The 19628-nt window shown below is 65.5% G+C and overlaps 1 protein-coding gene across 1 annotated transcript in view; it reads left to right on the forward strand.

Moving 5' to 3' along the window:
* Positions 1-15135, forward strand: part of ZNF469 (zinc finger protein 469) — a 59172-nt gene extending 44037 nt beyond the window's left edge. The window contains exon 3 of the mRNA XM_031002887.3: positions 1685-15135. Within this exon, the coding sequence (XP_030858747.3) occupies positions 1811-13693 (11883 nt within the window). The 5' untranslated portion in view covers positions 1685-1810 and the 3' untranslated portion in view covers positions 13694-15135. The remainder of the gene's footprint in view (positions 1-1684) is intronic.
* The last annotated feature ends 4493 nt before the right edge of the window (positions 15136-19628 follow it).

Below are 19628 nucleotides of genomic sequence, written 5' to 3' on the forward strand. Positions count from 1 at the left end.
CCCCAAGGACTCCCAGGCCTTTGCCCCCTGGCAGTGGATCCCAGAAGAGGGAAAGGGACCGTCCTCCCGGGGTCATGGGACAAGAGGTACCTCAGTGGTGGGGGCAGAGGAGGAAGGGGCACCCGGGCCCCCCAGCTGGCATGACTCTTTTTGGTGCTGTGATGTGGAGTTTGCAGGCTGGGACCTCGCCCACCCTGGAGACCTTGGCCCAAATTGGGCAGGACCCTCCTCCCTGGTGCAGGCAGTCCCTGGGAACAGCAGGAAGAGCCAGCCGGAAGTGCAGGTACCAACCTCATGCTGGGGACAGAGGGCCTGCCAGCCTCTGCGTTAGGAGTCCCCAGGCGGCTGTAGCGTGGGAACTCCGGGAGGGGCATGAGACACCACCAGCTCAGGCTGGTGGGAGGGTCCTGTGACCTCAGGAGGCAGCCCCCCCTCCACAGAGGCAGCAGGGTCTCTGAGAGCGCTCCAGGCCTGAGGCCTGTCCCTTCAGCTCCCAGCTGCTCTGCTGCTGGCTGTGTGACCCTGGCCAAGTCATCCGCCTCTCTGGGCCTGCCATGAGGACCCAGGGGTCAGTGGCAAGGACGATGCCTGCAAGGGCTGAGCCCTGCCTCACTCTGCTGTGTAAAGGACGCCCAGTCCGTGCTGGGCAGGTCAGAAGGGGCCCCCACACCTAGCGGCCTGCGCACCTCGTGGCCACAGCCCATGGCTCGGGTCTGAGTCCTGTCCGCACAGAGGACAGTCCCGTATGTCGTGACATGAGAACAGACATGATCAGTGTGAAGCCAGCCCTGGGTGAGCAAGGGGCCAGGCTCCTCTGGGCAAGCGGCTCCTGCTATATCTGGCATGTGCCAGAACGGGAGCCGGCACCGTCCAGAGGCTGGGGGCTTCCTGGAGCAGGATCTGGAGGTTACCCTGTAAGGCCTGGTGGCAGGGAGACCCTGGCTGACGGCAGGATCTGGAGGTTACCCTGTAAGGCCTGGTGGCAGGGAGACCCTGGCTGACGGCAGGATCTGGAGGTTACCCTGTAAGGCCTGGTGGCAGGGAGACCCTGGCTGACGGCAGGATCTGGAGGTTACCCTGTAAGGCGTGGTGGCAGGGAGACCCTGGCTGACGGTAGGGGAGGCCCCGCTTGGAACCAGCCGCCCAGGCCCTGAGAGGTTCAGGTTGAGCCTCTGCTGCCTCAGTCCCCTATGTCCTGCAATGCAGCCTCCTGCCTCAATGCCCTCCCCATGGCAGGTGTAAGCATCCACCTGGGCCCTCCTGGACGCTGCCAGGACCCTGCCCTGGGGCAGTTCCTGCAGGCTGAGAGCTTGTGCCCCACACAGGTGCCTGTCCTCTCCACAGCCTGGCCAAGGACTGCTCTGAGGCTGTAAGCGGCCTTCTCACACCCCAGAAAGCTCCCCCGTCCCTCCCCCCTCCACTCAGTCTCTGTGCTCCACCGCCCCTCTTCTCCCTGAGACGGGGAAGAGTCCCTGTTCCATCTGGCGGGATGCCCTCTCCCTTCCTGCTTCTAGGTAGGGGCTGAGCCGAGCATCCCTTCTAAGGGTGGAGCTTCTGTGATGGCTGCACGCAGCCTCTTCTGCTTCTGGCCCGGCCACACCCGCATGGAGAGCCTAGAAGCTCCCTGTCTAGGCGAGGGCCACCCAGCCCCTCTGCCCCACTCACCCCTGACCTTTCCTTCCAGGCTCCACTCAGGACCATGAGCGCAGGCTTCCCTGGGGCCCATCGAGGGCTGAGGATGGCCGTCCAGCCCACTCCCCGGGGCCCCCCTCGGACAGCTGCGTCGTCCTAGCGCCAGGACGGAGGGGCCATGCCTGGGGAGCGCCCCCGAGGAGCGCCGCCCCCCACCATGACTGGAGACCTGCAGCCCCGCCAAGTTGCCAGCAGCCTGGGGCACCCCTCCCAGCCCCCACTGGAGGACAACACCCCAGCTACCAGGACCACCAAGGGTGCCAGGGAGGCTGGCGGCCGGGCCCAGGCCATGGAGCTCCCCGAGGCCCAGCCAAGGCAGGCCAGGGACGGGGAGCTCAAGCCGCCACCCCTGAGAGGCCAGGCCCCGAGCAGCACCCCTGGGAAGAGGGGCAGCCCCCAGACCCCACCGGGGAGAAGCCCTTTGCAGGCTCCCTCAAAGCTGGCGGGCAGGGCAGAGGGCAGCCCCCCACAGCACTACATTCTGAGCATTGCCAGCTCGAGGACCAAGCCCACCCTGGACGAGACACCAGAGAACCCACAGCTGGAGGCTGCCCAGCTCCCTGAGGCGGACGCCCCCCAGGGCCCTGGGACTGGAGCTCCACTCAGGCCGGGCCTCCCAAGGACTGAGGTCCAACCCGCCACCGAAGAGCTTGGCTTCCACAGGTGCTTCCAGGAGACACCCTCCAGCTTTACCTCCACCAACTATACCTCACCAAGCGCCACCCCCAGGCCCCCAGCCCCGGGGCCCCCCCAGAGCAGGGGCACCAGCCCCCTCCAGCCCGGTTCCTATCCCGAATTCCAGGCCAGTGGGGCTGACTCCTGGCCTCCCGCTGCTGAGAATAGCTTCCCAGGTGCTAATTTCGGGGTTCCCCCGGCCGAGCCGGAACCTATTCCCAAAGGCAGCAGGCCCGGCGGCAGCCCCAGGGGAGTTTCCTTCCAGTTCCCCTTCCCGGCACTGCATGGGGCCAGCACAAAACCCTTCCCTGCGGATGTGGCTGGGCACGCATTCACCGATGGGCCACTGGTGTTTGCCTTCCATCAGCCCCAGGGAGCGTGGCCGGAGGAGGCCGTGGGCACGGGCCCTGCCTACCCGCTGCCCACCCAGCCTGCGCCCTCACCCCTGCCCTGCTACCAGGGCCAGCCGGGTGGCCTGAACCCCCACAGCGACCTCAGTGGTGCCCTCTCTCCCCCTGGAGCTGCTCACTCGGCCCCGAGACCCTTCTCTGACAGTTTACACAAGAGCCTGACCAAAATCCTTCCCGAAAGACCACCTTCGGCCCAGGATGGGCTGGGGAGCACGAGAGGGCCCCCTAGCTCCCTACCCCAGAGGCACTTTCCAGGGCAGGCGTACAGAGCCAGTGGGGTGGACACCAGCCCGGGGCCTCCGGACACCGAGCTGGCCGCCCCAGGGCCCCCACCCACCAGGCTGCCCCAGCTGTGGGACCCCACAGCAGCCCCTTACCCCACACCTCCTGGGGGCCCCCTGGCTGCCACCAGGAGTATGTTCTTTAACGGCCAGCCCAGCCCAGGCCAGCGGCTCTGCCTCCCGCAGAGTGCCCCCCTGCTTTGGCCCCAGGTGCTCCCGACCACCCGGCCAAGTCCCCACGGAATGGAGATGCTGAGCCGGCTGCCTTTCCCCGTGGGGGCCCCCAAGTGGCAGGGGGGCAGCCAAGTAGCCCTGGGCACTGCTGGCAAGACACCGGGACCCAGAGAGAAGCTGCCAGCCGTGAGAAGCAGCCAGGGCAGCTCCCCAGCACTGTTCACCTACAACGGAATGACAGACCCTGGGGCTCAGCCCCTGTTCTTCGGGGTGGCCCAGCCCCAGGTTTCACCCCACGGGACACCCAGCCTGCCCCCACCGAGGGTAGTGGGAGCCTCCCCCAGCGAGTCCCCACTGCCGTCACCGGCCACCAACACTGCCGGCAGCACCTGCTCTTCCCTGTCGCCGATGTCCAGCAGCCCAGCCAACCCCAGCTCAGAGGAAAGCCAGCTCCCCGGCCCCCTCGGGCCCTCGGCCTTCTTCCACCCACCCACTCACCCCCAGGAGACGGGCAGCCCCTTCCCGTCCCCGGAGCCCCCCAACTCCCTCCCCACCCACTACCAGCCAGAGCCAGCCAAGGCCTTTCCTTTTCCCGCAGATGGGCTGGGAGCCGAGGGTGCCTTCCAGTGCCTGGAGGAGACCCCATTCCCCCACGAGGGCCCCGAGGTGGGTCGGGGAGGGCTGCAGGGCTTCCCCCGTGCGCCGCCCCCGTACCCCACACACCACTTCTCCCTCAGCAGCGCCAGCCTGGACCAGCTGGACGTGCTGCTGACCTGCAGGCAGTGTGACCGCAACTACAGCAGCCTGGCAGCCTTCCTGGCCCACCGGCAGTTCTGTGGCCTGCTCCTGGCCAGGGCCAAGGATGGCCACCAGCGGTCTCCAGGCCCCCCTGGGCTCCCCTCGCCCACCGCTGCCCCCAAAGTCCCTGCTGACGCACATGCGGGCTTGCTCAGCCACACGAAGACCTTCCTGTTAGCTGGGGACGCCCAGGCCGAGGGCAAAGACGACCCCCTGAGGACAGGCTTCTTGCCCAGCCTGGCCGCCACCCCCTTCCCGCTCCCTGCCTCGGACCTGGACATGGAGGATGACGCCAAGCTGGACAGCCTCATCACGGAGGCGCTCAACGGCATGGAGTACCAGTCGGACAACCCCGAGATCGACAGCAGCTTCATCGACGTCTTCGCGGACGAGGAGCCTTCCGGCCCCAGAGGTCCCAGCACCGGACAGCCCCTTAAGACCAAGGCGGGGGTGACTCCAGAGAACAAAGCTCCGCCCGCGCTCCCAGCAGCCACGCCGGACCCCCAAACCCCCCGCCCTGGGGACAGGGGCTGCCCAGCCCGAGGCAGGCCCAAAACGCGTTCCCTGGGTCTGGCCCCCATCGAGGCGGATGCGCCCAGCCAGGGCAGGCAGCAGAGGAGGGGGAAGCAGTTGAAGCTGTTCCGGAAGGATCTGGGCACGGGCGGCGCAGCAGAGGGGTCGGGGTCGGGCGGCGGCGGCAGAGCCTCCGGCCTGAGGCCCCGGAGGAAGGACAGTCTCGGGGAGCGGCCCCCGCCCCGTCCCCGGCGCCCTAGAACTCAGGCCTCCGAGAGCCGTGCAGACCCCGCGCCCCGGGTCCCGAGAGCCGCCGCCCTCCCCGAGGAGACCCGCAGCTCGCAGCGCCGCCGGCTGCCCCCCAGGAAGGACCCCAGGAAGAGGAAGGCTCGGGGCGGCACCTGGGGCAAGGAGCTCATCCTGAAAATCGTGCAGCAGAAGAACAGGCGCTACCGGCGGCTGGGGCGGCGGGCGGGCGGGCGCGGCTCCCTGGCGGCGGGGAGGCCCCAGCCCCGGGCTGAGGACCGCAGGCTCCGCGAGTACGACTTCGCCTCGGAGTCCGAGGAGGACGAGCAGCCTCCGCAGCGGGGCCCCGGCTTCAGAGGTCGGCGGGGCCGAGGCGAGAAGAGGAAGGAAGTGGACTTGACCCAGGGTCCCAGAGAGGATGAGCAACAGAAACCCCGGAAGGCAGTGAGGCAGGAAGCCGGCGGGGACGGAGCCCCCGCGAACCCCGAGGAGCCAGGCAGGTCTCGCCCGGGCCCCGGCAGGAGCCCTCAGGCCCGTGGCCCATCTCGAAGCCTGGAGACGGGAGCAGCCGCCAGGGAGGGAGGCCCCAAGTGTTCTGATCGCCCCTCAGTGGCCCCCAAGGATCCCCTGCAGGTCCCCACCAACACCGAGACCTCAGAGGAAACCCGCCCGTCGCTGGACTCCCCCCAGGAGGCCAAGGAGCCTGAAACTGCCGAAGAGTCAGCCCCGGACAGCACTGAATTCACAGAGGCTTTGCCTTCTCCTCCAGCCGCCTGTGCGGGAGAAATGGGAGCAAGCCCCGGTCTCCTGATACCAGAGCAGCCGCAGCGCAGCAGACATGACACCGGCACCCCCAAGCTATCAGGAAGCCTCGCCAACACGGTGCCCCACGGAAGCTCGCCAACGCCAGGTGTGGGCAGCCTGCTGCGTGGTCCTGGGTGCACACAGGCCCCGGTCTCCCACAACAGCGAGGACCCCCCTGCCCACCAGCCTGGAGAATTTCTGGCACCCGTGGCTAACCCCTCAAGTACCGCCTGCCCCAAACCCAGTGTTCTGTCTTCAAAGATCTCCAGTTTTGGCTGTGACCCTGCTGGTTTTAACGGAGACCCCTTGGGGGTTCCAGTTGCCGAAAAGGGGCCTCAGCCCTACAGCAGCCCCCACAGTGAGTTGTTCCTCGGACCCAAAGACCTGGCTGGCTGTTTACTGGAAGAACTGCACCCCAAGCCCTCAGCCAGGGATGCCCCGCCGGCCAGCAGCTCATGCCTTTGCCAGGACGGCGAGGATGCCGGTTCCCTCGAGCCACAGCTGCCGAGGAGCCCACCTGGCACCGCTGAGACGGAGCCAGGCAGAGCTGCATCACCACTGACCTTGGAGTCCACATCCCTCTTCCCAGACCTGCCGGCGGACAGATTCGACCCACCTCTCTATGGCAGCCTGTCTGCGAACAGGGACTCTGGTCTGCCGTTCACATGTGCCGAACCTCCCCAGAAGACGGTGCCGTCAGATCCACCGTACCCCTCTTTTTTGCTGCTTGAGGAAGTATCCCCGATGCTGCCTAGCCATTTTCCTGATCTCTCGGGGGGAAAGGTGCTCAGTAAGACGTGTCCCCCTGAACGGACAGTGGCTCCCGGCGCCGCCCCGTCTTTGCCTGGGAAGGGGAGTGGATGTAGCGTTGCTCTTATGAGTCACCTGTCCGAGGATGAACTGGAGATCCAGAAATTGGTCACCGAATTAGAAAGTCAGCTGCAAAGGAGCAAAGACACACATGGGGCCCCGAGAGAGCTTGGAGAAGCTGAGTCGGTGGGCAGGGTGGAGCTGGGCACAGGCACAGAGCCACTCTCCCAACGGCGCACCTGCCAGGCCACGGTGCCCCACAAGGACACATTCTCGGCAGCTGACCTCACGCGCGTTGGAGAATCCACTGCACATCGGGAGGGTGCGGAATCGGCTGTGGCCACCGTGGAAGGGGTTCAGGGGAGGCCTGGGGGGACGTGGCCCTGCCCAGCCTCCTTCCATCCGGGAGACGCAGCCCTTCTCCCCTGTGCCCAGGAAGACCTGGTTTCTGGGGCTCCTTTCAGCCCCAGGGGAGCCAAGTTCCATTTTCAGCCAGTGCAGAAAGCCGGAGCCTCCAAGACTGGACTTTGCCAGGCAGAAGGAGACAGCAGGCCCCCCCAAGATGTCTGCCTGCCTGAGCCCAGCAAGCAGCCTGGGCCACAGCTGGATGCCAGGAGTTTAGCAAAGTGCAGCCCCGACCAGGAACTTTCATGTCCTAAGAATAAGGAGGCCGCCAGCTCACAAGAAAGTGAAGACTCCCTGCGGCTGCTTCCCTGTGAACAGAGAGGAGGGTTCCTCCCAGAATCCGGCACAGCAGACCAGCCCCACCGAGAGGCCCCTGCTCCAGAAGCTTTTGGCAGCCCTGCTATCCATCTGGCCCCTGACTTGGCATTTCAGGGTGACGGGGCTCCACCTCTGGATGCCACCTGGCCTTTTGGTGCCAGTCCCAGCCATGCTGCCCAGGGACATTCTGCAGGCAGAGCAGGTGGGCACCTCCACCCCACGGCAGGGAGGCCTGGCTTTGAGGGTAATGAGTTTGCACCGGCGGGGGCCTCCTCACTGACTGCCCCCCGGGGCAGGGAGGCTTGGTTGGTCCCTGTGCCAAGTCCCGCCTGTGTGTCCAACACCCACCCCAGCAGGAGGTCCCAGGACCCAGCTTTGAGCCCCCCTATACGTCAGCTCCAGCTCCCAGGGCCTGGAGTGGCTAAGAGTAAAGATGGCATCCTGAGCTTGCAGGAGCTGACACCTGCTGCCCAGAGCCCTCCACGAGTGAACCCCTCAGGTCTGGAAGGGGGCACGGTGGAAGGAGGGAAGGTGGCCTGTGGCCCCGCCCAGGGCTCCCCAGGGGGTGTGCAGGTGACAACTCTCCCTGCAGTGGCCGGACATCAGCTGGGGCTGGAGGCAGATGGACATTGGGGCTTGCTTGGCCAAGCTGAGAAAACCCAAGGCCAAGGCACAGCCAACCGGCTTCAGCCAGAGAACGGGGTGAGCCCAGGGGGCACAGACAACCACGCCTCAGTCAATGCCAGTCCCAAAACAGCACTGGCCGGCCCCACCAAGGGTGCAGTCCTGCTAGAGAAATGCAAGGGAAGCAGGGCAGCCATGAGCCTTCAGGAGGAGGCCCAGCCCACCCCAAGCCCCCCGTCCCCTAATAGGGAGTCCCTGGCGCTGGCCTTGACAGCAACCCACACCCGAAGTGGATCTGAGGGCCGGACTCCAGAGAGGGCGTCCAGCCCCAGCCTGAACAAGCCACTGCTGGCCACAGCGGATAGCCCAGCACCCTCTGTCGGGGACCTGGCCGCCTGCGCCCCCTCACCCACTTCAACCGCCCACATGCCCTGCAGCCTTGGGCCCCTGCCCCGTGAAGACCCACTTACCTCGCCTTCCAGTGCCACCAGGGCCCAAGGTGGGCTGGGGGGGCAGCTGCCAGCATCTCCATCCTGCAAGGACCCTCCCGGCCCCCAGCACCTGCTGGCCTGTTCTCCTGCCTGGGCACCTCTGGAAGAGGCAGATGGTGTCCGAGCCACGACAGATACTGGGGCTGAGGATTCCCCGGTGGCTCCCCTGTCTTTGACAACAAGCCCCTGCGATCCCAAGGAAGCCCTGGCTGGTTGCCTTCTCCAGAGGGAGGGCAGCCCCCTGGAAGACCCGTCCTCCTGGCATCCTGGCTCCGTCAGTGCTGTAACCTGCACTCACAGTGGGGACACCCCCAAAGACAGCACTTTAAGAATTCCAGAGGATTCCAGAAAAGAGAAGCTGTGGGAGTCTCCTGGCCGAGCCAACTCTCCTCCTCCGGCAGGGGCCGTCTCCCCCAGCGTGGCCGTCAGGGCTGCTGGCCTGTCCAGCACTCCCACCGGCGATGAGGCACAGGCAGGCAGGGGACTCCCAGGGCCAGACCCCCAGAGCAGGGGAGCCCCGCCCCACACCAACCCTGACAGGATGCCCAAGGGCCACTCCTCGTATTCTCCAAGCAATACTGCCCGCCTCGGCCACAGGGAGGGCCAGGCTGTCACAGCTGTGCCCACTGAGCCTCCCACGCTACAGGGTGCAGGGCCGGACTCCCCCGCCTGCCTGGAAGGTGAGATGGGGACCAGCAGCAAGGAGCCGGAGGACCCAGGGACCCCTGAGACCGGGCGCTCTGGTGTTACCAAGATGCCCAGGGTCACCTGCCCTTCCACAGGACTGTGCTTGGGAAGAACCACAGCTCCAAGCAGCACAGCCAGTGACTTCCAGTCTGACTCACCCCAAAGCCACAGAAATGCCTCCCACCAGACTCCCCAGGGGGACCCCCTCGGCCCCCAAGACGTCAAACAGAGGTCCCGTGGCTATAAAAAGAAGCCTGCATCTACAGAGAACGGCCAGTGGAAGGGCCAAGCTCCACATGGGCCTGTGACCTGTGAGGTCTGCGCAGCCTCCTTCCGCTCCGGGCCAGGCCTGAGCCGGCACAAGGCCAGGAAGCACCGGCCACACCCGGGAGCCCCCGCGGAGCCGAGCCCAGCGGCCTTGCCTGCTCAGCAGCCTCTAGAGCCCCTAGCCCAAAAGTGCCAGCCGCCCAGGAAGAAGAGCCACAAGGTGTCTGGGAAGGAGAGACCAAATCACTCACGGGGAGACCCCAGCCACGTCACCCAGCCACCGCCTGCCCAGGGCTCAAAGGAGGTTCTCAGAGCACCGGGGTCCCCACACAGCCAGCAGCTGCACCCTCCAAGCCCTACTGAGCATGAGGTAGATGTGAAGACTCTGGCCTCCAAGCCCAGACCATACCAGGCCAGGGAAGATGAGCTGCATCCCAAACAGCCAGAAAAAAGAGAAGGCCGCAGGTGGCGCCGAGAGCCCACCGTGGACTCTCCTAGCCACTCAGAGGGGAAGTCAAATAAGAAAAGGGGAAAGCCGAGAGGGAGAAGGCTCTGGGAGGAGAGCGCTCTTCCAGTCTCTCCTGATGTGATTTCAGATGGGCGCGGCTCCAGACCATCCCCTGCAATGGCCAGTTACGCAGCCTCTCCGAGCCACTGCCTCTCTGTGGAAGGAGGGCCTGAGGCTGACGGGGAGCAGCCGCCTCGCTTGGCCACTCTGGGACCTGGGGTGATGGAGGGTGCAGCGGAGACTGACCTGGAGGCTCTGTGTGCAGGGGAGACTGGGGCCCAGAAGCCACCTGGAGATGGGATGCTGTGTCCAGGGAGAATGGACGGTGCAGCTCTGGGGGAACAGCCAGCTGGGCAGAAGGGAGCCTCGGCAAGGGGGTTCTGGGGACCGAGAGAGACCAAGGCGTTGGGTGTGTGCAAAGAGTCTGGGAGCGAGCCTGCGGAGGACAGCAGCAGGGCCCACAGCCGATCAGAGGAAGGTGTCTGGGAGGAGAACACGCCCGCCTTGGGCCCCCTGGGTTTTCCCGAGACTTCCAGCTCTCCGGCGGACAGCACCACCAGCAGCTGCCTCCAGGGCCTCCCAGACAACCCAGACACGCAGGGTGGAGTCCAGGGGCCTGAGGGCCCCACTCCTGATGCCTCCGGCTCCGGCTCCAGTGCCAAGGATCCTCCAAGCTTGTTTGATGATGAGATCTCTTTCTCCCAGCTCTTCCCTCCAGGCGGCCGCCTGACTAGAAAGAGGAACCCGCGTGTCTACGGGAAGCGCTGTGAGAAGCCGGTACGCCCGCTGCCAACCCAGCCCAGCTTTGAGGAGGGCAGTGGCCCCACGCTGGGCCCAGCCCGCCTGCCCACGGACCTCAGTGACTCCAGCTCCCTCTGCCTCTGCCATGAGGACCCGTGGGAGGACGAGGATCCCGCAGGTCTGCCTGAGTCCTTCCTCCTGGATGGGTTCCTCAATAGCAGGGTGCCTGGCATTGACCCCTGGGCCCCCCGCCTCAGCCTGTGGGCCCTGGAGCCCAGCAGGGAAGCCGGTGCAGAGAAGCTGCCCTCCCACTGCCCCGAGGACGATCGGCCCGAGGCCATTCCTGAGCTGCACATGGTCCCAGCGGCTTGGCGAGGCCTGGAGCTGCCGGCCCCTGCGGATGACTCCTCCTCTTCTCTCGGAGATGTGAGCCCGGAGCCCCCCAGCCTGGAGAGAGAACGCTGTGACGGTGGGCTTCCCGGGAACACGCACCTGCCGCCGCTCCGTGCCACGGACTTTGAGGTGCTCAGCACCAAGCTTGAGATGCGAGACCTGTGCTTTCTGGGACCCTTTGAAGACCCCGTGGGTCTCCCCGGCCCCAGCTTCTTAGACTTCGAGGCCACGGCGAGCTCACAGGGGCCACAGAGCCGAAGGACAGAGGAGGCTGCAGGGGCAGGGAGGGCCCAAGGCAGAGGCCGGCCTGCCAAGGGCAAGCGGGCCTCCTACAAGTGCAAAGTGTGCTTCCAGCGCTTCCGCAGCCTGGGCGAGCTGGACCTGCACAAGCTGGCCCACACGCCCGCGCCGCCGCCCACCTGCTACATGTGCGTGGAGCGCAGGTTTGGCTCGCGGGAGCTGCTGCGGGGGCACCTGCAGGAGAGGCACGCGCAGAGCAAGGCGGGGCCCTGGGCGTGCGGCATGTGCCTGAAGGAGGTGGCCGACGTCTGGATGTACAACGAGCACCTGCGTGAGCACGCGATCCGCTTCGCCCGCAAGGGGCAGGCGCGGAGGTCCTTGGGGGACCTGCCCGGAGGCCTGGAGGGCAGCAGCGCTATCGCCCACCTTCTGAACAGCATCACGGAACCCGCGCCCAAACACCACAGGGGCAAACGCTCCGCCGGCAAGGCCGCCGGGAGCCCGGGAGACCCGTGGGGGCAAGAGGGAGAAGCCAAGAAAGACAGCCCGGGCGAGAGGGCGAAACCCCGAGCACGCAGCGCCCCCAGCAACCCAGACGGGGCCGCGACCCCAGACAGCGCCTCCGCCAACGCCCTGGCTGACGCCGGCAGCCCGGGCCCCCCCAGGACGACCCCCAGCCCGTCCCCCGACCCCTGGGCCGGCGGGGAGCCCCTCCTGCAAGCCACCCCGGTGCACGAGGCCTGCAAGGACCCCTCCCGCGACTGCCACCACTGCGGGAAGCGCTTCCCCAAGCCCTTCAAGCTGCAGCGCCACCTGGCGGTGCACAGCCCGCAGCGCGTCTACCTGTGCCCCCGGTGCCCCCGGGTCTACCCCGAGCACGGGGAGCTGCTGGCACACCTGGGCGGGGCGCACGGGCTGCTGGAGCGGCCGGAGCTGCAGCACACGCCGCTGTATGCCTGCGAGCTCTGCGCCACGGTTATGCGCATCATCAAGAAGTCCTTCGCCTGCAGCTCCTGCAACTACACCTTCGCCAAGAAGGAGCAGTTCGACCGCCACATGAACAAGCACCTCAGGAGGGGGCGGCAGCCCTTCGCGTTCCGCGGCGTGCGGAGGCCGGGAGCGCCGGGACAGAAGGCCCGGGCCCTCGAGGGCACACTGCCCAGCAAACGGCGCAGGGTGGCCATGCCCGGCAGTGCCCCTGGGCCCAGCGAGGACAGGCCTCCTCCCCGGGGAAGCAGCCCCATCCTGAGTGAGGGCTCTCTCCCAGCCCTGCTCCACCTGTGTTCGGAGGTGGCTCCCAGCACCACCAAGGGATGGCCGGAGACCCTAGAGAGGCCTGTAGACCCCGTGACCCACGCGATCAGAGGTTGTGAGCTGCCATCCAATCACCAGGAGTGTCCCCCACCGTCTCTGTCTCCCTTCCCAGCTGCCTTGGCTGATGGCGGAAGAGGAGACTGCGCGCTGGATGGAGCCCTGGAGAGGCCAGAGAACGAGGCTTCCCCAGGCAGTCCCGGGCCTCTTCTCCAGCAAGCTCTCCCTCTGGGGGCATCTCTGCCGCGGCCGGGAGCCAGAGGCCAAGATGCGGAGGGAAAGAGGGCTCCTCTCGTGTTCTCAGGGAAACGCAGGGCCCCGGGTGCCCGTGGCAGGTGTGCCCCTGACCATTTCCAGGAAGACCACACCCTACTTCAGAAAGAGAAGGAGGTGTCCTCAAGCCACATGGTGTCTGAGGGGGGGCCCCGAGGCGCCTTCCACAAGGGCAGCGTCACCAAGCCTGCGGGCTGCCAGAGCTCATCAAAGGACAGGTCGGCAGCATCCACCCCCAGCAAAGCACTCAAGTTCCCAGTGCACCCAAGGAAGGCGGTGGGGAGCCTGGCACCCAGGGAGCTGGCCCATGGCACAGAGAATGGGATGAAGCCCGCCACCCCCAAAGCCAAACCCGGCCCCAGCTCCCAGGGCAGTGGAAGCCCTCGCCCAGGCACCAAGACAGGAGGTGGCAGCCAGCCCCAGCCAGCCAGCGGGCAGCTCCAGAGCGAGACAGCCACCACCCCAGCCAAGCCCAGCTTCCCCAGCCGGAGCCCTGCACCAGAGAGGCTCCCCGCTCGAGCCCAAGCCAAGAGCTGCACCAAGGGGCCAAGGGAAGCTGGTGAGCAGGGGCCCCACGGGAGCCTAGGTCCCAAGGAGAAGGGAGAGAGCAGTACGAAGAGGAAAAAGGGCCAGGTCCCAGGGCCAGCCAGGAGTGAAAGTGTGGGGAGCTTCGGGAGAGCCCCCTCAGCCCCTGACAAGCCCCCCCGGACCCCTCGGAAGCAGGCAACTCCCAGCCGCGTGCTCCCGACCAAGCCCAAGCCCAACAGCCAGAACAAACCCAGGCCGCCACCATCAGAGCAGCGGAAGGCAGAGCCGGGCCACACACACAGGAAGGACAGACTGGGCAAGGCCTTCCCCCAGGGGAGACCCCTGCTCAGGCCCCCCAAGAGGGGCACAGCCGTCCACGGTGCTGAACCTGCCGAGCCGCACACCCACCGGACGGCCGAGGCCCAGAGTGACCTCCTCAGCCAGCTCTTCGGGCAGAGACTAACTGGCTTCAAAATCCCTTTAAAGAAAGATGCTTCTGAGTAATTTCTAGGAGCAAGAGCCTGGGAGCGGAGCTGGGGGTTCCTGTCTAGGCCTGCCTCCTTGGCCAGCTCCAGCTCCCTGAGATGGTCCACTCTGTGGCCACTTGACTTCTTGTGCAACTGGTCAGGCCTTGATGTCAGAGCTGAGGTGGTGATGCTTTGAACAGGGCCCAGGTGGGCAGCATTCCCTTTCTTGCTGGAAGGCTAGGGGTGAAAGACGGGGCCACTGCAGCCCTTTTGAGACCACACAGCTGTTTTCTTGGTACCAAGTACTTGAAGAGACAGCAGCCCATCCCCTCAGCCCACACCCCTGCGCCCTGTGGGCACCGACACCACAGAAGCCAATGTTTGGAGATTTGCACAACCTCCCGTTCCCCCACATGGAGAAGGGAAGTAAGTTGAGGCAGCCGTGGGATGGTGGTAGGTTCCCTCTCAGTCTTGCTGCTGTTGCTGGAATTCCAAAGTGACCTTAGAAACCACATGGGGGAAGGCAGTGCTCACTACTTAGAAGGGTTGCTTCTGAGCCACCTGGTCCCCCAAGAGCACAACAGGCCTCCTCCCTCTGACCACAGGGTCATGCCTCCTCCCTCTGACCACAGGGTCATGCCTCCTCCCTCTGACCACAGGGTCATGCCAGCCTCCATTTGCGCTGCAGGAGAAAAGCCCATCTCTAGCACACCTTGACCCCAGGAACCGGGTTCCCGTATGGAACTGGGAAGAAACCGCCCCTGTGCCAGCTCCCGCGGGCCCTTCTCGTTCCCCCCCAGCCTCCATGGCCGCCCTCTAGAGCCTCCCTGCTGTACGGAGCTCTGGGCTCCACCTATTTGCAATGTTACTCTGAAGTTTCTGGTGCTATTTTTGTGTTGTAATGTGAATACAGGCTTCCTTGATTTTTTTTTTTTAATGGGGGTATTGGGTGGGACAGACGGGGTCAGGGAGGCCCCACCATGGCTGCGTCGAGGGCACGGGCACCTGCGTGGCGGCGCTCTCCCTGCCTCCCCTGCCGGGCTGCAAGCCTGAGGTCTGTGCTGCCAGACGGGGATGCTCAGGGCTGGGGCTGCAGAGCCGCTGCCCTGGCCAGGGCACCCTCATGCGCTGACCCAACCCAGGCCTGGGACGCACGTGTCCTCTCACAGAGTTGTGCCTGTGAAGGTGGGTCAGAGGGTGAGAGGGCTTCCTTCTCTCCATAAGTATCTTGAAGATCCACGGTTTGTTTCGCTCTATTGTTTAGTTTTTACCTTGGGTGCAATGTGTACGTCAAAAGTTTTTATTTTGATATTTGAAAGAGACCAAATCAGGCCCAGACCGCCTCTCTGGAAGGTGTTGTAGGCCATTCAAAACGCCTCCGGAGTGTCGCAAACCAAGCGCGGAGGGGCCCTGAGGTTGTACTGTAAACATCATAGTGACTTGTCTTTTCAAATATATTCCCACTATTTTCGCAGAAAACCTCCAGCTGCGTGACGTCTGTCCTCCCGCCAGCCCCCACCCCTGGCCTGCACCTCCCTGAGCCTCAGAACTTGGCTCCCAGGGTGTCTGCGCCAGCTGCCACTCTCGGGCCACCGTGGGCCAAGGGCCCAGCTGGGGCTGCGGGGCCTCATGCAGGACCCAGTGACGCAGCCATGGCTGTGTCCTAAGAACACCCCTTCAGCAGTAGGGGGTGGCCAGGTTTTCCAGAAAGGAGCAAGCCCACCCCAGCCATCCCCGCTGAGGACCTCCCTCACCCCCCAGGAGGAACATACCACCCCTTCAGCAGTGGGGGGTGGCCCGGGTTTTCCAGAAAGGGGCAGGCCCACCCCGGCCATCCTCACTGAGGCCCCCCCTCACCCCCCAGGAGGAACAGAGGGGAGGCTGAGGTGCCCTGGCGCCCCTCCCCCACATCAGAAGCAGCCCGGGGGACCCAGGGAGCGATGGGGCTGGGCTGAGGGAGGGTAGGCGTGGGGCCTGGGCTCTGCCACCCTCGGGCCTCCCCCCAGGCACCCGTCTGGTGTGAGTTTTCCAGCCTTCACATGCCAGGACGCAGCCCTCCCAGGCTGGGGAGCCAGGCCCCCTCACCTACCCAGAGACGCAGCCTTGTCCGCCTTGTCCCCTCCTCTCTCCCACACTCGGGTCCCTGAAGGTGTCCACACGTCCCTGCCTCAAGGCCTGCTCCCTCATGGCCCTTCCAAGCTTCTCCTGAGACTGTCTTCTGGAATGTTCTGTGGAAGTGCCTGCCACTGACCATCACCGCATCCTCTCATCTTCTTGGCCAATGGACTGGGTCAGCTTTCACCCCTCCCCCAGGTGGGCGCTGGGCCTCCCCCGCCTTCCACTTGTTGCTGGCGGAACTCACACCGTAAGGGCGTCTGCGAAGGGGCCCAGCGTGGGGAGGGCAGTGCCTGTCCTCAAAGCCCTGCTCTCGGGGTGGATGTCGGACACCGTCATGCCAGCTGCAGGGGCTGGGGGCATGGGGAGCTCTAGACCCCAGCAGAACCTGGGCGGGATCTTACAAATGATTCCCAGAGGGGCAGCCACACCTTCCCGCTTGTTAACACACGGAGATCATGAGGCCGTCAGCAGCACTGCCTCAGTCTCCCACTCTGTTTCCAAAACTTCCTGGCTCCGGGATGGGGTCCTCAGGGAGCAGAGTGGCTCCATTGAGGGAGACGCAGGGAAGGGGCCAGGGCCGCAGGAAGAGTGGAACCAGGAGACCCTCCCCACCCAGCCTCCTGTGCCCTACAGCGCCCCTCAAAGATCCCAGCGTCCAGGAGACAAGTGACCCTCTCCAGTGAGGGTGGGTCAGAGTAGACCCCTGACTGGGCAGATGAGGAGGCTGCTCAGAGGAGGCCCCCAGCCCTCCCTGCCTCGCCAGCCTTGCTTTCCTCCCCTCTTCCACGGGAAGCAGAGCTCCTAAATGAGACAACTTAACCGGGGTCTCACCACTTCCGTCCAAGCACACGGTGCCCCTCTTCCCTGGATAGAGGACAAATTCACCTGCGGCCTGCGGCTGTGGCCCACCCACCCCCACCGCCTCCCCACCCGCCAGGCGCCTGCCTGCAGGGTTCCCTTTGTCAGGAACACTGTTCCCAGGCCCGCACACGGCCCCTTCCCTCCTTTTGGGCCCCTCCCCTCACGCCCGCCGTCCTCTGCCTGGGTGGCTCTCTGCTCGGACCCTGTTTTTGGGGTCTTCCCAGCCCTGATGGTGGCAGAGGCCACAAGGCAGCCCCCTGCAGGCCTGCCTGCAGGAGGGGCTGGTGAGTGGGGGTGCGGCCATCTGCCCACCCCCTTTGCTCACATTGCCCCCCCACTGTGCAAGGAGCCTGGCTGAGGGAAGCCAGCAGACGCAGCCCCCACATGGGGCCTTCTGAACAGGTGCTGGTCTGGCACAGGGACTATACCTGGCGGGTGGCTTCATATCCAGGGAGGAGGCTCTGCAGGAGGCCCGTAGACGGGGGTTGGGGGGAAGGGCATGGAAAGGACCTTGCACCCTGCACAGGGCTCTGAGTTGGTGTTGGGGCAGTGGTGGGTCACGGGGCTGCCTGTCTGGGCTCGGTGTGTGAAAGGGTCCCATGGACTTCATGGGTGGAGACCCTTGAGGTCCCACCAGGTCTGCAGTCTGGGACACCCGCTCCTGTTCAGCGCAGTGTGTCTCAGGCAGGGCCCCGGCCAGCAGCATCCAGGGCACCCCACTCGGGTCAGCGGCTCTGGGACGGGCTGGGCACTCGCTCCCACCAGCCTCGGGGGCTGACGTTGGAGGGCCACTGCTCTGAGCCATCTGAGGCCCTGCTCAGGAACTGCCAGGAGTGAGCCCTGCCCTTGTCCACTCACCCCTCCTCCTGTGGGGCCCGAAACCACCGTTTGGCTGGAGACCCAGGATGTGGACAGCCCCCGCCTGGCCACCAGGTGGCAGCATTTGCCCAGCCAGGGGGTCCAGCCTCCACCTGGGCAGGGCGGCCGCCTGCAGCCTCCAGAAGCACCGCACCTGCCGACCCCACACCCACTTGACCTGCAAACCACCCACGTGCACACCCAGCACCTCCACACACTAAAGGGGACAGACAGGCGGAAAGCCCTCGACTGCACACTTGCACACAGCACAGCCTCACCCCTGCGGACACCTGGGCATTCAGACGCACGCATGCACGCACACACGCAAACACGCCTACTCGGCCCCCGGGGTGCACTCAGGTGCCTGCCAGTCACTCACACAGCCACAGGAGAGAGCGCTGCGGAGTCCCTGCAGGGTTCCCTGAAGGACAGGTGTTTGAGCTGGGAGCAGAGGAGCACCGGGCGTCAGCTGTGCAGGCCCTGTGGGGACCCCTGCAGAGGCAGTGGACACTGAGGCCCGGCCCTGTGCACAGCCAGGGTCACTGTCCACACCAGCCCTCCCCCTGGGCACACTCAGGGTCACCATCTACACCAGCCCTCCCCCTGGGCACAGTCAGGGTCACCGTCCACACCAACCCTCCCCCTGGGCACAGTCAGGGTCACCGTCCACACCAACCCTCCCCCTGGGCACAGTCAGGGTCACCGTCTACACCAACCCTCCCCCTGGGCACAGTCAGGGTCACCGTCCACACCAAACCTCCCCCTGGGCACAGTCAGGGTCACCGTCTACACCAACCCTCCCCCTGGGCACAGTCAGGGTCACCGTCCACACCAACCCTCCCAACCTGGGGACCCTGTCTCTCCCACCCAGGATTCTGAGGCCCAGTTTGCCCTAAGACTGCAGAGTCCCTCTGTGGCCAGAACCCCCAATGGGCTGCCCTGAAGCAGCAGGGGGAGGCAGGGAGGCTATGAGTATGCAGAGAGCTCCCATAGACAGCGGTGTTATTTCCCATCATCCACGTCTAGATTCCAAGGCCGCTGGGGAAGTGGGGTAGGAGAGAAGTGGGTGCCCTGGGCCAGGCTGAGGAGACAGAGGGGGCAGGCAGCCGTGGAGGAGACGCAGGCAGGGGAGCACATGCCAGGTGCCCTTGGGTCTCAGCCTGTGGGGCAAGGAAGCAGAGGGAGGGTAGGAGGGTGCCAGTGGTGAGCGGCAGGCCTGGCTTCATCCCCGCACCCCGCCACACAGAGAGGAGGTGTGCAGGGCAGGGTCGGGGGTTCCGCGGGATGGGGGCACACCCTTCTCAGGGAACAGTTTACCGGGACGGTTTACCGGGAAACTCATTATTGAAAGCAGGCTCTCCTACACGCTCCTACACCCTGAAGCATCTGCTCTCCTGAGAAGATGTGTGGATGGCCAGGCTCACGCAGTGGGGAGAGGGGGATGGAGAGGGCCGGCCCCAGGGAAGGGACTGTGTCCCGGTGACTTTGGGGTGGCTAATGTGGGGATTCCTTGAAACACCCCAGAGGTGATGGGACTTGGAGGCCCTGGAGCCCATGGGGAGCTCAGTCCTGACCGTGTCCTCTGTCCACGTGCCACGTATGGGCCACAGAGATGCAGCTGAAGCTGGGGGCTCCAGCCCCAGTGTCTCCCCCTCCCAGCGCAAGGACAGCAAGCAGGTCACGCCAGGTTCCAGCTGGGAAGCAACGGGAGGCAGTTCCCAATTCTGGGTGGATCGCAGCCCCAGGACAGCCACGCTGAGGCCCAGGGGTGTCTGTCTTTCCAGGCCTGCCCTGGCCTGGGTCCCAAGGCCACGGCCCCTTTCCCCAATGCAGTGTCTGTCTCACTGACCAGCCGCGTGGCTGTGAGGAGAGGAGGCAGAGCTGGTCCTCCCCGAGGCCAGGGGCACGGCAGGGAGGTGAACACACTGCCCCTTGGCCTGCACTGCCCGAGAGAACCCCAGGGCTGCTTCTGGGCCCAAGGAGGGGGCAGATGTGTTCTGCCAGCACCAGGAGGTACCCAGGAGCAGCAGAGCCCTGAGCTGGGGGCCAGAGGCCTCAGGCTGGTCACCAGCAACCCCCGACCGAGCCTCAGTTCTTCCATCTGTTAAATGGACGAAGTGACCAGCAACATCCTT

The sequence above is a fragment of the Gorilla gorilla genome, chromosome 18 (genome assembly GCF_029281585.2).
Source record: "Gorilla gorilla gorilla isolate KB3781 chromosome 18, NHGRI_mGorGor1-v2.1_pri, whole genome shotgun sequence".
Taxonomy (NCBI): domain Eukaryota; kingdom Metazoa; phylum Chordata; class Mammalia; order Primates; family Hominidae; genus Gorilla; species Gorilla gorilla.